The 21,061-nt window shown below is 38.1% G+C and overlaps 2 protein-coding genes, 1 non-coding gene and 1 pseudogene across 6 annotated transcripts; 3 read left to right on the top strand and 1 right to left on the bottom strand.

Annotated features, from left to right (window-relative positions):
- The first annotated feature begins 958 nt into the window (after positions 1 to 958).
- Positions 959 to 7,782, top strand: LOC105038656 (U-box domain-containing protein 45-like; annotated as a pseudogene).
- Positions 7,783 to 7,857: 75 nt separating this feature from the next.
- TRNAK-CUU (transfer RNA lysine (anticodon CUU)) lies at positions 7,858 to 7,930 on the top strand. The gene has a single exon. It is a non-coding gene; the product is annotated as a tRNA-Lys (tRNA).
- A 2,518-nt stretch (positions 7,931 to 10,448) lies between these two features.
- LOC105038655 (proteasome subunit beta type-5) lies at positions 10,449 to 13,131 on the top strand. Its single transcript, XM_010914526.3, has 8 exons — positions 10,449 to 10,579; positions 10,667 to 10,790; positions 10,937 to 11,066; positions 11,889 to 11,995; positions 12,168 to 12,302; positions 12,389 to 12,492; positions 12,577 to 12,677; positions 12,871 to 13,131. The coding sequence occupies exons 2-8, from the start codon at positions 10,677 to 10,679 to the stop codon at positions 12,996 to 12,998; spliced, it is 819 nt and encodes a 272-aa protein (XP_010912828.2). The 5' UTR covers positions 10,449 to 10,579; positions 10,667 to 10,676; the 3' UTR covers positions 12,999 to 13,131.
- Positions 13,132 to 14,608: 1,477 nt separating this feature from the next.
- Positions 14,609 to 20,786, bottom strand: LOC105038654 (transcription factor bHLH128). Of its 4 annotated transcripts, XM_019848080.3 has the most exons (6): positions 20,260 to 20,781; positions 16,835 to 17,175; positions 16,525 to 16,638; positions 16,340 to 16,405; positions 15,974 to 16,042; positions 14,609 to 14,923 (listed from the first exon to the last, which is right to left on the bottom strand). In XM_019848080.3, the coding sequence occupies exons 1-6, from the start codon at positions 20,690 to 20,692 to the stop codon at positions 14,870 to 14,872; spliced, it is 1,077 nt and encodes a 358-aa protein (XP_019703639.1). In that variant the 5' UTR covers positions 20,693 to 20,781; the 3' UTR covers positions 14,609 to 14,869. The 4 variants fall into 4 exon arrangements, with proteins under 4 accessions (XP_019703639.1, XP_019703634.1, XP_019703638.1 ...); XM_019848075.3 differs by lacking the exons at positions 14,609 to 14,923; positions 15,974 to 16,042 and having other exon boundaries at positions 16,058 to 16,405; positions 20,260 to 20,786; XM_019848079.3 differs by lacking the exons at positions 14,609 to 14,923; positions 15,974 to 16,042 and having other exon boundaries at positions 16,058 to 16,405; positions 16,835 to 17,160; positions 20,260 to 20,785.
- Positions 20,787 to 21,061: the final 275 nt, after the last annotated feature.

Below are 21,061 nucleotides of genomic sequence, written 5' to 3'. Positions count from 1 at the left end.
TACAATCGAATATGAGATATTCTAAAATTTATAATTTTTTTATGGTTAATTAAATAAGCAAAAACTACTTCCCAGATATCATATATTTAGGTATTATTTTTTTAAAAATTTTTTAATGAAAAAATATTCTTCTTATAAACCAAAAGAGCCAAAAATCATTTTTAAATTAAATAATTTAAAAAATAATAATATTTTTTATTATTATTTATCATTTTTCATTGGTCCGTTCTAACAACGATCTCCGGTTATGTCAATATTATAAGTTTCTGATATTCGTTCATACAATATTCTGTATTTATATATTTATATTTTATGTATGTATAATAATCAATTAAATATGAAAGATTCCTTAAATCAATTTTGCAAAAGGTTTTTTAAGGGTCCAGGTCGTGGGATTAGTTATATAAATACATAGAAAACGGTCATTAAAATGCAAAAATCGAAAATTACAGAGATTCGTTTCCAGGGAAAAACCTGACCAACAACAGTAATTCTAGTGATAGGTATGGAGAAAGTCCGTTATAAGGGAATACCGCCGTTAAGGATAAGCTTGCAAAATGGACGGTCGAGATTTCTGATTCTGATGTTTCTCGAGTTCCGATGCGTATTTTTTTTATTCGATATGATTAAGATAAATTATTTATTTACAAAAGGTAATATTCTATTCTAATTATTTTAATCGCTAGTATATATAATCTGAGGAGAATCTCTTTCGTACCCTTCGATCTCACTGCTCTCCCTCCCTCCCTCTCTCTCTCTCTCTCTGTTTGTTTGCTGCGAGAAAATACCGTGGCCTCGTCTCCCCTGGGCTTCGGATTCGAAGAAACCCTAATTTGGCGGGCTGGAGGGGATGAGATCTCGATGGTTCGGGACCGAGCGCCATCTCTCGATCTCTTCCGGGGCTCGCGGACGAAGTTTCCTTGGCAGGATTTCTGGATTTTTGGGTATTTTTCTGCTTTGAATCGGATTAGGGGATAACGAACATTCGGATTCCCGAGTTTTTTTTTTTAAGAATTTTGGGAATTTCTTCCCTGTGATTATCTTGATGTTAATGTTTTTCGAGGTTTGAAATGCAATTTCAATTAATTTTTGTGTTTGGATAATAATTAATATTGCATTGAAGGAAAAGTTAAGATTTTTAATGTGATTTCACCGTATATCTTCTTTTCTCGATATATTTTTAATGTCCATTTTCTTTTTTGGCTGGTACGGGTGTTCACACCAGTCTGGTGTGAGTGATGTCCATTTTTAGTTGTATTTTTTTTTTTTTTTTGATGAAGTCTTGCAAATGTTGAGTCGAAATACCTAATACATTTTCGTCTATCTGGGTCCTGAGATCTAATTTTATTTGAAGAATGAATTATTGGAATGCATTTTTTTTCTTTTTATTTTTTGATTTCGGCGTGAGCTTTTTTTTTTTTTTTTTTTTTTTAAATTCTGGATGAATTCTCGTTTTGGTAAATAAAGCGAACATTTTGTTTTTATCCGAGGTTTTTTATTCCTTAAATGGTCTTGATTTTAGTTGCGGCCGGGAATGTGGAACGGGAATGAATTTTATGTTGAATGCTTCGGGCTACTAGTTGATGTTTATTTCCTTCTTTTCAGTTAATTGAGTTTGGAAAAGAATTACTGCATAACCTCATGATTGTTATTGTTGTTCTTCTTTAATGAGCGTAGCCTCGCGTTTGGAGCTTCTAATTTTCTTTGTAGGTAATTAGGTGCGATTGAAGGGAGCTATGGATTCTGGTGAGGTCGAAGAGAATCTGTTTGCACCCGGTGATTCAAAGGTCTCCTCACCAAGCTGATTTGTATAACCAAATTAAATGGAAGGCTTCACTTTCTCATAAAATTGATCAATAAAAGGAAGTTGTTATTGTTGCATCTTTTACTTGTAACTGGTTATATGTGAATATAATTGTAATGAGCTTCAGATATTAATGTTTTGTCATGGATCACAAACTACCCATCGATGTATTGTTTATTCTTTTCCTTGTAGGTAATATTCTTATTGAAGTTAATAAAGGTCTTGTTATGAGTCGTCTGGCTTATTAACAATTCCTTGCAACATTTTATTTTTGAATGAGTTGGTACTTTTTCCACTTCTCTTATTGAATACAAATGGTAATTGTACAATGTTGCCCGAAGGGATTTTCTGATACTACTATTGATATTATTGGATGTTTACAAGGGCCTTGGGAGAAACTATAAGTCAAATCATTTTTTAGTTTACTTTTATCCCAGAGGGGGTATCAGGATTAAGTGGTTGAGAAAATTTTGCTCTTTGTATGCAGTTGCATGGCGGCATGTGTAAACAACTTTCTGCAATTGTTTGTAAAGTTTTGGGGATCTTTCCAGTCTTGGAGGATGCAAGACCTAGAAGCAAGTCTGGTTTACAGGCACTATGTTCATTGCATGTAGCTCTCAACAAGGCCAAGGGCCTTCTTCTGCATTGCGCAGAATGCAGCAAGCTTTACTTGGTGAGTCTATTCTATTCTGCTAATTGACTATGTGGTCATCTGATGCTTTAATTTTTCTTAACCAAATGGTGGCATTTAGGATTTTTTTTTTTTTTTTTTGTTTATTTTTCTAGCTCATAGCAAATAATGGTGGCCATGCTTTGAAAAAAATTGACAAAGCTGTCAGTTCGGTGCACCAGAAAACATTGAGCTACAATTATTTTATATGCACACTCCTACAAGTTTATCAAGTTTATGTGTCTCAAGGCTTCCTGGAGACATGTAGGGATTTACTTCTAACAAGTTTTCCTAGAAGAATAATTTCCTTGTTTATTCTTTCGTGAATTAGTTTTGTTAATGTTATTGCAACTTGCAGGTTAGGATATCATGAATTGGTGTTTGTTGATTTAATCTTTTACAAGCCTCTGTATGAAGCTTTATGCAATTCAGCTACTATTATTGTTATTTTATGCAAAAGCTTTCTCTAGAAACATAGGTGTGTTTAAGAATACTTATTCTTTGCATGAGCTCTGATATTATGTTATGCTCTCATGTCAGATATATTCTCATTTTAATATGTATCTAATTGGACCCCTATTCCCTTGGATGAGAGGGTGCATAATAATGTTATAGTCTTAATATAGAACATTAATTTTGTATCATTTGCCTTACCATAAAGCATAACTTAGCTTCATGTGCTGTAATGGCTGGAATGGTTTAGAGGCTAACATATGCTCCATCTTGATGCTGCATCTTATGTCTATTTCTCTTTCTCAATTATTAGGCTATAACTGGGGATTCCATTCTTATGAAATTTGAGAAGACAAGATGTGCTCTCCAAGAAAGTCTTCGGCGTGTTGAAGACATAGTTCCTCTAGCCATTGGTTGTCAGGTATGGATTAGAGATTGAACTAGTAAAGGACATGCTGTAATATGGGTCATTGCTTTCAAAGACTATAAAATCTTCCTGTTTCTGTTTCTTTTGTACACTGTTTTTTTGACAATCATATGTTTGCTCTTTCACATCATGATCTCCTTTGTGCAAATTACTATGACATATATAACCGAAACTCTTCTATGCAAAATTATCCTTAAACATCTCCTGTCTGAGAAATAGCGTTATTCCCAAAACAATGCTGCAAAAAATGAAGGAAATTACTGTTTTCCTTGAATACATCTTAACTGCTTGGAGCCATTCTGGTAATAACTTTTATATTCTATTACATGAGCAACATATAGATTGGTCAGTTCTGATTTGAGACCTAGCTCCTGGATTAATGGTGATCTTAGGAGAAAAAATCAAGTCATCCAGAGACTAGGTAAAATCAGGAACCTGTCATAAGGGCTAATGTTTGAGACCCTATATGCGAAATGTCCTAGGTTATTTGTATCATATTAAAGTTCTTCTTTGTGGTTAAACAATTGCAAGACAGTAATGATGATGTGCTGGAGCCTGTATCGATAAATTGCTATATATGTCAATGGCACAGAGCTAGCTGCACCTTACACACACATATTACAAATGATCAAATTAATGGTCGAACCTTTATAATCTAGCTATTTAATTGAACCTTGTTCAATGTAGCTTATTATTGCCTTTTATAATGCCAGATGACATTTTTGACCCATATAGTTTCTACCGGCCATGAGCTTAGTTAAGTGTCTTTTGGTAAATACTAGCTGAATACGTATACTTTTTGCCAGTTAAAAACATCAAAGATCTACCTGACCTAATTTAGAAATTTTGATTGGTCATGAGTTCATTTTTCCTCTTTAACATTGAGCTTTTAGAGATGCTGCTTCCCATCTCCTTGCATACAATAAATGATACCATCCCATATAATCTATAACCAATTCCAAACAAGCTAGAGAGTCGACTTTGTCTCCCATTCAGTCATAGATAGCTTAGTCTAGGTTCACACTTTGAATTTCCATCTGCTGTATCTATCTTTGACAAAGTTCACGTTTCTTGTTTACTGAAGATAATATTTTCATATATTCTTGTCAGATCATGGAACTTGTTACTCAGCTGGAGGGCGCTGTTTTTATTTTGGATCCATCAGAGAAGCAAGTAGGCGAGGAAGTAATCACATTGCTTCGAAAGGAAAAACAATTTAATGGTGATTCCAATGATGGCATTGAGCTTGAAATTTTCCACCAAGCTGCTTTAAAGCTGGGCATTACTTCAGCGAGAGCAGCTCTTACTGAGAGAAGAGCTCTCAAGAAGCTGATTGAAAGAGCCCACGCTGAGGAAGACAATAGGAAGGAATCCATTGTGGCTTACTTATTGCATCTCATGAGAAAATACTCCAAACTTTTCAGAAGTGAGATGCCAGATGACACCGACTCTCAACGATCTGCTCCTTGTTCACCTACTGTCCTAGGCTCTCTTGAGGGTGTCAATATGAACAACCAAGCTTTTGAGGGGCAGCTAACCGAAAGTTCTTTCGATTTTAAGCATCATGAGGTGAAATCAGGAAACATGTCAATACTGCCTGAGGAGTTCCGATGCCCGATCTCCCTACAACTCATGTATGATCCCGTCATTATTTCTTCTGGGCAGACATATGAGCGTGTCTGCATCGAGAAATGGTTTAATGACAGGCATAGTACTTGCCCCAAAACCCAGCAGCAGCTCTCCCATCTCTCTTTAACTCCAAACTATTGTGTCAAAGGCCTGATTGCTAGTTGGTGTGAACAGAATGGTGTTCCAGTTCCAGATGGTCCACCAGAATCTCTTGATCTGAACTATTGGAGGCTGGCTTTATTAGAGCAAGATCCTACGAATTCCAGATCTACAGGGACCATTGACTCCTGCCAGATGAAGGGTGTGAAGGTGGTCCCATTGGAGGAGAATGCTGCAATAGAGGAACCCAAAGTGGATGAGAGGGACAGTTTGGAAAATGGCCCATGTGAGGACCATGAAGTGGATGAGCTTGAAAGAAATGAAGGCTTGCTAACTGTGCTCAATGAGGGTAATGATATTGGAAAACAACACAAAGCTGTGGAGCAGATAAGGTTTATATTGAAGGATGATGAGGAGGCAAGGTTCTATATGGGTGCGCAGGGCTTTGCTGAGGCACTTGTCCGTTTTTTGAAGTCAGCTATCTGTGAAGGAGATGAGAGAGCTCAGGAGGTTGGAGCATTGGCACTTTTCAACCTTGCTGTCAACAATAACAGGTATGAGAGTCATTATTTCTTAAGTTCTTTTTATTTTGTAGGTCAGATGGCTCCATTTGATTTGCTAGAGAATGAATGAAGAAAGCTCTCTGTAGCCTTACATGTGCACCAGCATTTTCATCATTTGCTTCATGTCATTGATGCACCTTTCTCGTGCATTTATTGATGTGATGATTGCTTCACTTTTTAATGCATTGATGGTATGGCACAAATGATAGAAATACCTTCATGTATATAAGGTTATCTTGAATGATGCATGGAGGGTATTTCTGTCATTTGCCAGTTGGAGCAACCACAAGTTGCTCCAGTTGGACCATTGTGCTGTTGCCTATATATGTACGTATGTATGCATAACTCCTCTATATGAATTGGGCCAACATGCTTCTTAGAGCAGTTGACCTTAAATGCTTGCTTATGGAATTCAATTTTGGGTCTCTCAAAATGGACATCCACACTGTTGATCAGGATCGGAGATGTATAAAATATTTATAAATAATAAATCATGTATTTTTGAGGACTTTAACCAACATATCATATGGATACAAAATGGATAATTTTAACAGTATGACCCATGTCTTGTTTTGTTCTACAGGCTATATTCATCCAAATTAGCTAAAACTTGATTTGTATAAATTTAAAAATATTTAGATGAGACCAACGGTTTGGATTTACAAATCATGTAGACTGTAATATACTTTTGTTCACTTGCTATATTGCTACCATTCACTTTATGCTCTTTTGATGCAAAGGCAAGAGACTTCTAAAATAATTTTAGTGTTTGGATATTCGTACATTGTAGATCATAATTAATGGTGTGGATTTCTATTTTTGGAAGATCTACCATTGATTTCCATCGGGAAGCATTATCGTTGACTTTCATCAGGAAGCCTTTGGGGCCACATACTTTTAGAAGCATTCGATTGTAGTTCCCTGCCTCCCTCCCTCGGTCCCTATATATATATATATGCGTGCACGTGTGCTCGCACGCACATGGGTGTGTACATATATCAAATGCATGAGTGTACTAGAGGATTTGATAAAATCAACCCCACCTATTTTCGCTGGATTTTTACTAGTAACGTATTTGAATAATTAGTTCCAGATCTCCTGCCATCCTTTTTGTTTCTTCCCTTGCATTCTTATTGCTGTGTTGCATGTGGGGGGATCTCAGGAACAAAACAATGTTGCTATCTGCTGGGGTGGTACCCCTGCTCGAGGATATGATTCAAACTTTGAGACTTGCGAGGCAGCCACCGCTCTCTTACTCAATCTCTCCTGCCTTGATGAGGCCAAACCTGTCATTGGGTCAAGTGAAGCTGTCCCTTTCCTGATCCAGTTCCTAGAGGCCAATAACTCTCGAAGCTACTCCTGCAAGCATGATGCCCTCTACGCCCTATTCAACTTGTCTACTCACCCCCCAAACATCCCTTACCTCCTTCCATTTGGCATCATCGAACAACTCCAATCTCTCCTTACAGCTCCTGCAGGACCTTCAAGCTACACATGGGTTGAGAAGTCCTTGCTGTCTTCATAAACCTAGCTTCAAACACTGCAGCAAAGAAACATATAATATCAGCCCCAGGTTTGATCGGTTCGATTGCTGCAGTCTTGGACAATGGTGAGCCCACTGAGCAAGAGCAGGCAGTGTCATGCCTCCTAATTCTGTGCAGTGACAACGACAAATGGAAGAGGGGGTGATACCAGCGTTAGTGTTGGTGGCAGCAAATGGAACGCCAAGGGGGAAGGAGAAAGCACAGAAGCTTCTCCAGCTGTTTCGGGAGCAGCGGCAGCGTGAGATGTCCCCTGTCCGGACTCAGCTGCATGAGGTGCATTCAGCAGTGACTGTTGGGATTGGTGGTGGTGGGGATGATGGAGGTAAGGATGCATCTGAGTTTAGATCAAGATCCAAGAGGTTTGGTAGGGCATTGATATCAATGTGGAAGTACAAGAACCGGTCTCGGCATCAACACTAGAATGTATCTCAATGCCTCTGTAAATTGTTGATGTAATTTTAGTCTGCTTCTTCCTTCTTCTCTGAAAGTTTCTCTCCTCCTGTGGAATATTTCCTTGCCTAGGAAGAAGTCCCAGATAGATGTACAGGCCTCCCAAGTTTTGGAATTTATTCTGAGTCCTTTGGTTTTCTGCCTCTTTTTGGTCCTTGTGTGCTGGCTCCGATGAATTCCCTGTATATATTTATGATATTGGAAAGACGCAACCACATGCCCGTCTAGCTCAGTTGGTAGAGCGCAAGGCTCTTAACCTTGTGGTCGTGGGTTCGAGCCCCACGGTGGGCGTTTCAAAAATTTTTATTCCTCAGATATTTCCTTCTCCTCTCTTATTTTGAAATTAAAAAGGAAAAAATAAAAAAAATCTACAATGTCAAGTTCAAACATCAGAATGGTTATGGCCCCCATTATCGTTCACTAATTTTTCTAAGCACTAGAAATAATACTGCTTAAAACTGATTAGCAATCCTATGCATCTTCATTTAAAAAAAAAACAATGCGGCGTGTTAAGGTTTTTGTTTTTTTTAGATTTATATTTTGTTGTTGTTGTTGTAGTCTGCTACTACATACTGTGTACCAGTTAAATAGCACGATTTGATGAGAAAAGTTTGGATCCCATTGGAGCTTCTTTGAGAAAAGTTTGGAGCTCCCATCTGAGCTTTTAAAACAGCAGCACTATTTTAACACAGAAATCTAAACAATAACAATGATAATAAAAAAGATATCCAGCTAATGTCTATTTCTTCAGTGACTTCCTATTTGATTAACACTGTCGAAGCTGCACGTACGAGAAGCAGGAAAGCTCCATATTAGTCATGGTTTTTTCACATGAGACTACCATTACCAACCTATCTGTTTGGCATAAAAAGTAAACAAAAATTACCAACGTATATATTTGGCATAAAGAATAAACAAAAATGAGGTGGAGATCTTTAAATTCTGGAATCCAAAATTTCTGGGACAATAATCTTTTAGCTAGATTTCTAAACTCCATGGAACACCGACCCCCCCCCCCCCTCCCCTCTTCAACCACCAAACAAAAAAAAGGCAGAAAGGAAATGAGAGAGGGAGGAAGAAGAATTTTGAGGAATCAAACGAGATCACTGAATTACTAACAGAAAGAGGATCATTAAATCCTGCAATACCAACATTTTTGGGACATCATAGATCACCTTTTTAGATGGATTTTTTCATCCTAATGAACTCTGAAACTAAGGAGCAACACCTTGTTTGGACTTTGAAACTGCGATAAGGGTGGATTATGCATTCATCCTCCGTTATGTCTGGGGTAAAAGACACACATGCCAAAAAATGGTCTGGCATCGCAGATCCTCAATTATTCAGTCAGATTGTGGTGAACCCGGGATAAACAATACCTCAACTACAATGTTACTAAGGCCGCAAATGAGTCGGATTGATTTGTGACCTAATCCGACCCTATCTGCTTACATCCGATCCAACTCGACCCATTTTAAAGGATCCACGGGATCGGGTTAAATTCTAAATTGGATCCGTTCAACTTTTCAGATCAAGTTTGGGTTTACTGAATTCGAATCTGATCTGACTCGATTTGAATTCAGTATTGGATCCAACATATAAATCATAGGACAAATAGAGTGGGATTAGAATTCTGAATGCTCTTATAGCATTGTTATTTATTATATAGTTTTGCTCAATTTGACCATGAGATTCTAAGAAATCATATTTATACTTACATTATTGGTCTCTGCCGACTGATGGTATATATTGTGTTTATCTTATATATGCTATCAAAATGAAATCCATCAATCTATTTATTTATTATAATTTATTTATTTTGATTATAAAATAAACACTGTACTAAAAATAAAAAAAAATTTCAGTTGTCAAAAAAAGATAGAGATGTTGTAGAAAAATAAAAATAATCTCCTTGTTGGTTTCTGTATTCATTTTTTTCTCTCTAAATTATATCTATATTTTAGTTAGTTCTTGATAGTGACTGTACCAAAGTCATTATAACATTTGATGACATCTGTTCATTTGTGAAATTTTGTGCTAAAATTTTTTTAAATCATGATTGAGTTCTAGTAGTTAAAAATTATGGATTGCTTATAAATTAATAGTCAAGACAAAATAATATTTATTTTCTTTTATCATAACTTCTCACATGTTGGTCTATTATACGAACCGAGTTCGAATCGGATTCGAATTTTTTAGATTTGGACCGAATTATATATAGACCAGACCCAATCTAAATAATTCAATGGGACAAAATTTTTGATCATAGATATGATCCGATCTTCTATTGGGTTGGGTCTGAATCCAACATTAAAATTTGATCAAAAAATCGAATCAGATTAGAGTCATTCATGATCCCATCCGATTCGACCCATTTGCACCGCTAAATATTCCCAGGGTCATCTCTTTATTTTATCCCATCTTTATTATAGAAACAATCCAAATGATCTTTGTCCCCAAAAAATAACCACAAAGATAAATTGGTTTATCTTCTAATCCAACAATAATCACAGTTACATCAGTCCTACTACCATACGATGTAATTATGCATGGCGATACAGTCGACATATCATAACAAGAAAAAAAGGACTTATCCCATCTTATCCTTGAATTTATTTATACCAATCAGGGACAACCACAACTTATGGGCTTATTCTTAGAGTCATAATCTGAATAGGATAATCAATTGCCCGAATAACCCCGAAGGCATTTCAACCGTCAAAAAGGCAAGCTCTGTTGAATTTTGGTGCTCAGTAAGTCAAACTATCCGTTTTTTTTTTTCTTTTCTTTTTCTCCAAGCACGAAGACTTCTACTGAGAGATCCACATCGGCTCCTTTCTATGCTTTCTTCGCAAGCTTCACTCCATCTTTAAGTAGCAGCCCCTGCATCAGTTATTGGAAACAAAACAAACTTGCATTTCTTCTACTCAAAACTCCAAAGTATGGTGGAGTCTCATCCGATTTCTTGGAATGAAGGATTACATGGCTTCATGGATCTTTGGTGCTGATTAATCTTCTCTTTTCTAGGTATCCAAACATGAAGCTTGATACAACTGGTCTTGAATCCTTTGCTCCACTTCACGGAGGAATGGATGATCTCCATGGAGAACTTTGGGCGCCTCCATCATTTGATCTTCCAGTTTGTGCTGATGTAAGTTTGTTTTCTTTTCTTTTTTTCTTCTTTTCGAACAATAAATCTAATTCCATGAGCTTTAGATGGAATTTACTTGTTGCTGGGAGTGCAAGAGAAGAAGATTTTTTCTTTTTCTAATCTCTGTTGTTTTTCCCTTCATCCAGTTTGATGGGTTTCAGAAGAATGCGATTCAGATGGTGAAGCCGGCAAAAGGGACGACGACTCTCGCTTTCGTTTTCAAGGAAGGCATCATTGTGGCCGCTGAGTCTCGGACTAGCATGGGAGGATATGTTGGTAATCATAAAGCCTTTGAATGTGTCTTCTTTCTGAGTCATGTTGCACTGCACGTTCTAGTGAATGCTATGCTGTTCAAGTAGCTACTCCTTGCCTGTTTATGGTTAGCTTGCTCAGATTGATGGGATTCCATCATACTACTAGCTTGTTCTCTATTTTCTAATTGGTGAATCATTGGGTGATTGAAGGAAAGAAAAAAAAAATTGGACATTGGATGAGTAAAGGTTGGCAATTGCACTTTTCAGAGCCTGTTGGCACCTTGTTATTGGCCATGCATCATTATAGCTTCAATTATACTAGGTTTGCATGAAATCAAGCTAGGACTAAAGCCTAAAGATCTTATGATGGACCTAGGCCTCCATGAAAACTACAAATCTTACTAAAACAAGTTTACGAAAATAAACTCAAAATTAACCAAAAAAGATCATGCAAGAAAATGAGACCACTTCATATATATTTCCTGTAAGGGGTTTGCATGCAGTCTATAGGGTGTGGAAGGATGCAGATTTGGTGATATCACAGTAGAACAAACCAGCTAGCTGGTATTGTATTGTGACTTGTGTTGCTGTTTGCTGTTTGCATGATGGCAGATGGGGAATTTTTGTTTAGGATCAGAAGAGAATATAAGATGTAAGATAGGGACTAGCATTCCATCCAGTGGGATTCAAGAGCTTTCACCTATTCATTTAATATAGAATAGTTGCTTCCATTACCGCTACCCCATCCAGGTTATTTTCACAAAAGAGCCTTTAGGCAACCTTTGTACCGATGCTATGCTCTTGATAAACTGCTGTACCACTAATCTCTCCTCCTATATTGCAGCTTCTCAGAATGTCAAGAAAATTGTTGAGATCAATCCTCACATGATCGCAACAGTGGCTGGAGGGGCTGCAGATTGCATCTTTTGGCATAGAAATCTGGGAGTCAAGGTCAGATATGTTCATGTAACTTTTATATACACAATCAAATTATTCACCTTAAATGTGCTGTGAATTTTATGTACATCAATAAATGTGCAGTGAGTTTTATGCGCATCAGTGAGCTTGGAAGAAATAATCCATAAGTTTTGTTAAACATTGTTTTGATTCACCTCCTGCTCAGTGCCGTTTATATGAACTGGAAAACAAGCGAAGGATCTCGGTTGCAGGTGCTTCGAAGCTATTGACGAATATGCTTTACTCGTACCTTGGAATGGAGCTTTCGGTAGGGACGATGATTGCTGGATGGGATGAAATGGTATTTCTGCATCTATGATTCTATTATTTAGGTGTTCTTATTTCCAATGCAGCTGTGTGACTCGTTCTTTTCTGTTTGCACATTAGGGGCCATCTCTGTATTATGTTGACAGTGAAGGAGGAAGACTAAAAGGCTCAAGATTTTCAGTAGGATCTGGATCTCCATATGCTTATGCTGTCTTGGATAATGGGTGGGCAATGGACAGACCCTCAAGTTGACCTGAAGGTTACTCTTTAGCTAGATCAGCTCATATTTTCTTCTAACATTGTATCAGATATCGCTACGACATGCCTCTCGGGGAAGCTGCAGAACTGGCTCGTCGAGCCATTTATCATGCAACATTTAGAGATGGAGCTAGTGGTGGAGTAGCTATTGGTATATTCTCTTCTATCCACTAAAAATTAGCTTCACATTGGCATATTCCATTATGTTTTGTGAAATAGGATGCCATTTGCTCGATGATCGTAGTGTTAATATGTTCTAGTAATTTTCATTTGCATCTTACTGAGATCGTCTAAATATTGCTTTCTCTAATGGTCGAACTTATCATGATGTTTTTGCTTTGCAGTTTATCATGTCGGACCTGATGGGTGGAAGAAGCTCTCTGGTGATGATGTTAAAGAGCTGCATGATAAATACTACCCTGCTGTCCAAGTTCCTGCTGAGCAGGAAATGATGCAAATTACGCCGCTCTAAGCACATAGTTCTGGAGTCCTGATAAATGTCATTTGAGACTTCAGCATATATATGAATCTATAAATACATTAAACGGATGCTACCAATCTGAATATTTGTTGAAAAAGTTTAAATTAAGCTTTGTCATCTGAGCTATGGTGGTTGTGATACATATATTCATCCTTTGATCAATACCTTTTGCTAGAGATTAGGCATCATCAGTAAAAATACAGAGAGAGCATGCACTATTCTTTCCATGTTTGGTGGTCAGAACGGTGAAAGAGGCCGAGTGGCAAACAGATAAAATTGGTTAGAGAAAGTACTAGCATTTGCCTTGCTGACTTGCTCTGGTGGTCTGCTAGTGGCAAGGAAAGAGAAATATCTTCATTCCAATAGAAATGCTACAATAATGTGCAAGACCATTTGCTTTTCCTGGATTGGTTGGGCTGAGATGGTGGCCAACTGGAGTTATTACTCCCTTGTTTGCTTTGTTTCTCTATCATATTCCAAACTTGCTGGAAATTTTAATCAGTTTCACCAAGGCAATTTGAACTCTGTCTTTTGGTTTTTAATACTGCTGATCGACCCAGTCGATCTGGCATGCCAACAGCCTGATTAACCACTAGTTTAGCTTTTAGAAAATTATCCGTATGCACGATTATATTCAGCTTTGGAACTCTGATTGGCTGAGAATGCATCCATGTATGTCTATCCGGTTGATCTAGAATTCTTGCGCTTGATCTACATATCTAAAACTTTGGCCCAAGGCAGACTTAATATATATTTGATCCAATTGTACTCACTTCAACCTAGCCCATGGTATCCACATTGCGATTAAAGCTGATCATGGGCTGAGCCGCAAGCCTAAACTCTATTCATTTTTAATCGGGCTTTGGATCGTGCTTTTCTATATTTTGTCATTTTCTAGGCCCAAGCATGGCCCATGACTAACTCTAATTGACTGTGCATGCGTACATACCATTTGGATGCAGGGTGGGTCGCATTCAGGTTAGGGCAGACTTTTCCATTCCAAGCTCTGTTCAGTGATAAGCTAAGCTCGCTTATTTTTAAATTGTGGAAACAGAGTCAGGGATGCATGGATCCCACATCGTCTGCACCATGAGCCATGGGCTGCCCAATACTCTACTCTCCGTCAACACGGCATCTAATACAAACCAAGAAATATGATGCTAGACAATTACTACATTCCACGGTCTAGAGGGGAAACCAGGGTACTGTCCTTAAGGAATGGCTTGGGATTGACTTGGACAGAGACATGGGATGGTTAGGTGTCCCTTTTCTCCCATTTCAGTCACAACCTCATGCATACATAGCTGGAAGTGATTGACATGAGTATAAAATGTTTAGATGTGTCACCTGCTGTTTTGTTGGCCATCTTATCTTTGTGACAATGCCAGTTTACCTGTTCCATTGTTACAAAGAACCCCAAAGTCATGATCATCAAATGGAGGCACACAAAAACCAAACGTAGTGAAAAATTTGTACATCAACTCATTATTTTGTAAAATTGTAAAATACCAAGTTGATGGGATGGTCATTGCATTGATTCAAAGAATAAAAAAAACCTTTAGCCTATTCAACTCCATATGACCAATCACAAACCTCAGAAGTGTAAAAACTTCAATAGAATATGAAATATTAGATTACTGGAACCTGAACTTCTTTGCGTGAGGAGACTGTTTTTTTCCCAAAATCCCTTTAACAATCCATATGATTCCAAAAGCCAGAACTTTTTGGAAGTTACAAATTGCCTATTGGGCTGCCAAGAAGTAATACACAAATGGGAAGTTCTCAATAATGCTAATACCTCCTTGTCATCTGACAAGTGACAACCACCAAAAATACTTATATACATAGACACCTTTGGTGTTTCAATTCTCTTGCTTGCTTGCACATATGCAGTTTTCGCGTTCTTGGGTAAGAATCTGCAGGAAAGAGCCCATGTTTAACAGATCTGTGCATTATATTCAACTAGAAAAGCTCCAACATCTGTGAGAATAGAATTCGTGTAGGTAGCTAAACTGATACAGATTTAAGCTGATCATTATTAGGGATGATGGCTATATTACTGATCAGGGGTCCTAGGAAAAAAAAAAAAAATCAGAGTGTTGCAACAGCATTTAAGTTTATGTATATATGTATGTATGTTAAGTATAAATGTGTTTACGTATGTATGTGCATATGTATGTGTATACATATGTTTGTACATGTATGTGAGAATAGGGGTGATGGCTAGATGACTAACCAGAGGTACTTAAAAAAAAAAAAAAAAATCAAAATGTTGCAACAACAACTAAGTTTGTGTATGTATGCATGCATGCATGTAGCAAGCATATCTATCACATGTTTGAATCTACTCAAATATTCATGCTTTTCTTGAGGAAGTGCATATATATTTGAAAAATTGATACAATACATATTAGTAGCACCTACTTTGCTCTTAGGGATGCAAGTGCAGCCAGTGGCATAGCATAGCCAGAATTTTCATCTTGAGAGTTCAATATATAAATTAAAATAAATAAATAAATAAATAAAAATAAACTTAATAATATTACATTAATTAAAAGTGAGAGAGAAAAAAAAAAAAAAGGAAAAAAAGTGAGAGAAAGAATTCAAACCTGGGATATGGGGATGGAGGGTGGAGGTTCAAACCACTAAGCTAACTAAGATTTTTTGTTTTATGGAGTTCAAATATATATATATATATATATATATATATACAAAATTTTTTGAGTAATATTTACATATCTCTAAGGGTATAATGGGTATTGCACCAAAATTTGGGGGTTCAATTGAACCCCCCAATATAAAAGGTGGCTCCGCCCCTAAGTGCAGTGCTTGTGCATATTTATTGCTCACACAGTTTACTATAACTTTATGAAAAAATTAATGCAATATTTGCTGTTTCCAGGCATCAGTGTCTTGGTGGCACTAGTTATAGCATTATGAGAAAACCAGTGCAATTTGATATGCACCTGAACTTGGCTCTGCAGTGACTTGATGTGCTGAAATGCCAAGTCTAACATGTCTGCTGTGTTCGTTTGCTGCAAAATATCAAAGAAAAGAAACCATAAAATAATTATACAACTACATCACTTCTGTCACAATAGTTTTCTAGGAAAGGGGGTACAATGACCAAGCAAATCTCGACCAGTATACAACCATCGATATTTATATTATAACTACAATCACTACTATATTACTATGATTATTATTATTATTATTGGGTGGAGGTGCCATAAACAGGATTCCATGCTTCTTGTATGGTAGTAGTGGCATGACAATAAGATCCTTTCTGATTCCATCTGACAGGGATCACTTGTGCTAAAATTTGTTTGTACCTCGTCCATATTAGGCACAAGTTCTTGTAGCTTTTTCAGCCTGTCACTAATTCTTGTTCTCCTCTCCTGGCAAGTACACAAAGAATAAAACTTAGACTTAGAATGAAGGCTCATTCTACAAGGCATGAACTGATACAGGAATAAAGATATGAACAGATGGTTTATTAGAGCAGTTTAAACAAAACCCTTTCGGCAATGCTCCGTGGGTGTGTGGCGCATCCACGCTTAGCTCGTGCTTTGAATGGAACCTGGTCTTGTTGGATCTGGAGGAACTCTAGTGATGTTGTCGGCAGACTAAACTGAAAGATCATTATTGACATATAATTAGAGACTGTAGATTTGATGACTTGCATATTAACATCACTAGTTAAATCCAATTAATAATTGGAGCTCAATGTAACAATAGATAACCACAAAAGATGTCCTAGTATATCCAAATAGCTACCAACTTCTCACATAGTTTACTAGCTAGCATTGCAAAATTATAGAAACTACCTGAGATTCAATGCTGCTATGTCTGGTTATTACATCCCCATCGTGATTTTTGGCCTGTTTGTTTGGAGGTGCAGAGAACATGATAGAATTCATATCATCCCATGAGCCAATAGAAAAATTGCTTGAAATGTATGACTGCCCAACATTCCTAGATGTCTCATTGGAGTTGTTGCTGCCACTAACACTCTCTCCAGTGTCTGGGATGCTGATCTCAGAGATTTGAGACAAAGTTCTCTGTCTAAAAAAGCTCAATTGGGAACTCAATCCTCTGCTTCCCATGGCATAAACACCATCTGTTCCTTGTTGAGAATAGCTCCCAGTGTCCCCTGTAACTGAAAAACCTGTCACACATCAGACCATAATGCGCATAACGTTGTGCAGAAGATGAAAACTATTCCTAATAACTTGGAGAACAGCCCCTAATCTAGAACAGGTCATTATTCTATCTAGAAAGCCTGAATGAGAGATAAGCTGTGATTTTCTTGTGAGCTTTTGGTGCTCTGATTTGCTATAAAAAGATTCCAGATCATAACAACCAATCTTCACATGATAAGAACAAGAAAAAGAATGACTCTCAAAGGAGCAGAACATTCATCAGTAGAAGTTGGAATTTCCCAATTCCACCATGTTAATAGGTATCTGATCTAAGACATATATGTTAAGCAATTAATTAAGATATGAAAACTAATCTATATATTCTTTTTTTATTTTCTCCCATTCCTCTCCTCTGTCCTAATCTATATATTTTTCCCTCCAATCTTATCACATTTTTCATACATTCTGGCATTGATTTTGCTCTTCGAGATTAGTTGTTACAACCTATGGCTCTGTACATTTAATTGGAAAAAAAAAAAAAAAAGCATTAGTCAGGGTGTCAACTAGTCAGATGTTCATCGAGCAAATTTTGTATGATTAGATGTGTAGGCTTTGGTCAACACCCAATATAACCTGCTAGTGGACCATTGTTGTCTGACTGATACCTCTGCAGATTAGACCTGCTGGGCAGCTATTGATCAAATTCCCCCAACATTTTGTTTCAAAATTGAGAACTATGTTCCGATCTACTTAGATACATATGGTTCAAATTCTCTAATTTTTTCACCTGTTGAACATGTTGCATAATTATGAGTTAATGACAACAAAGTCCAACCATTATGTGCAGTACTGCAATTGGTAACAAAAAAAAAAAAAAAGAGTACAGTAGGATATTGATCTACCGAGATTAAGATGTCTATACAGATCCAATGATAAAGTAATCACCATTCATTCTAATAAAGTGAAGTTAGCTGTTTCAACCTGCCCCCGATTTCATAAAAAAAGATAAAGTAATCATAATTTCCACAGCAAAACAAATGGGAAACACAGGCACAGCAATCTGATTCATTCAAATGAATGGTGAAAAGCTCATACCCAACCTGAGAATATATGACATACATCTTGGTGAGTCATGATGGCTTGGGTCAAAAACTTGTAGCAATACAAGCATCTCACAAATGTAATTAAAAATTTCATGAACAACTGGAATCAGGGTCCTAAATTGGAGGGCTACAAGCTTCCTTGCCGTAACAATATACTTAAACTATATTCAATGTAATTTATCGCATGACATCAATTGATGGGATAAAAATATTAGCAAATAATAATGGTAAAATACTGAAGAATACTCGCAAATAACTCCTATGAGACCAACTTAGCACCTCATCATAGCTATGGATGAAGGAACCACGTGCCTATGTAAGGTCCCTTTTCATGCAAATTTTCTTATAGGCGAGGAGGGTTTCACAAGGATTGCCACTGCAAGTTTTTCATCACTATAGCATTGGTTATGCTAAATGGTAACTAGCATGTGGGTATGCATTTCATTGATAGGAAGGAATATTATAGAAATTGAGGTCCATGCGACACCACCAAGTGTTGCCAAGGAACTCTTCTGCAGAGGCACAGTGCCATGATTTGGGTATCACAAAGAAAATCACATCTGAACTCTAGTCTTTAATAAACCTTGAAGAGCACATTCTTTCCAATCTTTTCAACTAGCTAATATACATAGTAACCAGTGGTAGGGATGTCCAATGCAAGTGAGAGAAGTAAAAGTGTCTGTGATCGCATGAGATGTAGCATTTCAATACTATCTAACAAATGCATTTTTATTTTTAGCTAGTAAATTTCTCTTGTTTCTCTCTCCCTTTAAGTAAGAGGTAATTAAAATGTACTGTTGTTATAGGAGGGATCTGTAAAGCACTGAACAAATGTACAAGTAGTAGGTTGTAGCACTTCGAAGGCTACAAAGTCCGTAGATGAAGGCTAACTGAAGCATCAGAGGGTCCCACATCGGAACATCTTTAGCGAGTGTAGACTTTTTTTGCAAGTACTTTTTGGCTTCACGGATCTCGGATGGCTCCCAGCTTCAGCCATATCAGCACCTCCCGGAGCCTTATAGCAACATGAACCACAGACGAAGGTTTCAAGCTTTTGCTTTATAGTAGTAGAGTTACAGTAAAAATTCTTCGTCTCTCTCTGAAGTTAAGTAAATAAATAGAATTATAAGCACAATAAAGATAGACATCTACAGTGACTAAGGCAATTAAAAGAGGTGGGCCAAAGAAGAAAACATCATCCAAGAAGAGACACGAAAAGAAACCTCAAACATAAGAGTGAGAAGTGACACGTAAGATCCACAGGAATCCACTGAACCCAGACATCCCATCACCCCAAACAGCTCATCGGGGCCCACCCATTCAAGAGACCAGTCTTATTTCGGTAAAAGCCAAGCAAATCTACGACAGCACATCCAGATCTATGAAAGGTTCAATGTTCCCTGCGACATTGCGGACGGATCTGGGTCCACAATGCATAGTACTAAACTGGGTGGACTTCATTGATGGCTAAATACATGAAATCGAAAGGTATGTTGGTCATTTGGGGTCAACGTCTGGATCCATCCATCAGACGGTCCAGGATACGTTAATTTAGATGAAGTACGATAGTAGATTACATGGAATGAAGAGTATTTTGATCGTTTTAATAATTTCAATGGCAAGTTTTAAGTAAGGAGACTACTGGCCACAGTCAACTGTACTTGCATCCGTTTGGCAGCTTCCGACGGCGTGTGGCCTCTAAAATGCAAACCCGAAACGGAAAACCGCCACCAAACGTGGTTCTCCCCAAAACGGCGGTAATGTTCCATGAGAATCGCGTTTCCCCACCGATTAGTTTTTCTTTTTTTTTTAAAAAAAACCTTTACCCTGATCGATAAATTTAAAAAGAAAGAGGCAAAATGGAGCGACTATCACGTTTCTCAATTCACTCACACGCGCTTCTCGCGATAAATTAGCATGTATCGGGGTTTTTTAGGTCAAACCGAAGCGTTTCCCGTTGCGTTTCCCGTGAGAAAAGGCAAAAGAGCGGAGGAGCGGAGAACTGACCGTTGTCGACCATAAGATGAGATAAGAATCCGGCGGGGGAGCTGCTGTGCCGAGTCAACGGATTCCCACCGCCCCTGGAATTCCCCTCCACCGCAGCCGGCGCCGGTGGCAGGTCGCCGACTGAGATCTCTCCCACGCCGTAGGACCGCGGCAGCCCGGACCCCACGCCGCCACCGTCGTTGTTCCGGTAGGGGGGGGGATTCGGCGAGGAGGTGGCGGCGCCGGCCTTGCAGGTCGACTCCGACGTCAGACACGGCGACCCGAGGGAGAATAACCTCCCCATCTGGAACTCCCCCCGGCCGCCGCCGACGGAGTCGGCGATGCCGGTGAGGAGCGACCCCGGCGCGGAGCCGTTCCTCGCCAGCGCTGGTGGTCGGGGCGCCGTCGCGAACATCGCCATCCCCTTGCTCCCCTTCGGCGGCGATTGGTTCATGATAGCGGGCACACGAGAGAGAGAGAGAGAGAGAGAGATGTTGGAAGTGGAGGGGAGGAGAAGTTTGATACTTGGATTAATTATTATTGGGATGATGAGTTATGGGAATGGACTTGTGGTTGGTGGGAATTTACATTTGAGTTTGAGCCACTTCCCATGTGAATATGCGATGCCTGTGGGATTTAATTAGTGGTGAGATTCTGTGTTTCACTGTTCATCAACGTGGGATCCTTTTAGTGGATCGATGAGACCATCAAATGATGGGTTCCCAAAATTGGGAACAATTTGCACCATGAAATACCATTTAGTGCTTGGCAACCATCATTAAAAATTATACGACTATCAAATAAGATGACTTAATGTACTATA

The sequence above is a fragment of the Elaeis guineensis genome, chromosome 1, assembly GCF_000442705.2.
Source record: "Elaeis guineensis isolate ETL-2024a chromosome 1, EG11, whole genome shotgun sequence".
Classification (NCBI taxonomy): Eukaryota; Viridiplantae; Streptophyta; class Magnoliopsida; order Arecales; family Arecaceae; genus Elaeis; species Elaeis guineensis.
The sequence above is the reverse complement of the archived record's forward strand: the minus strand, read 5'-3'. Positions and strand labels throughout refer to the sequence as shown.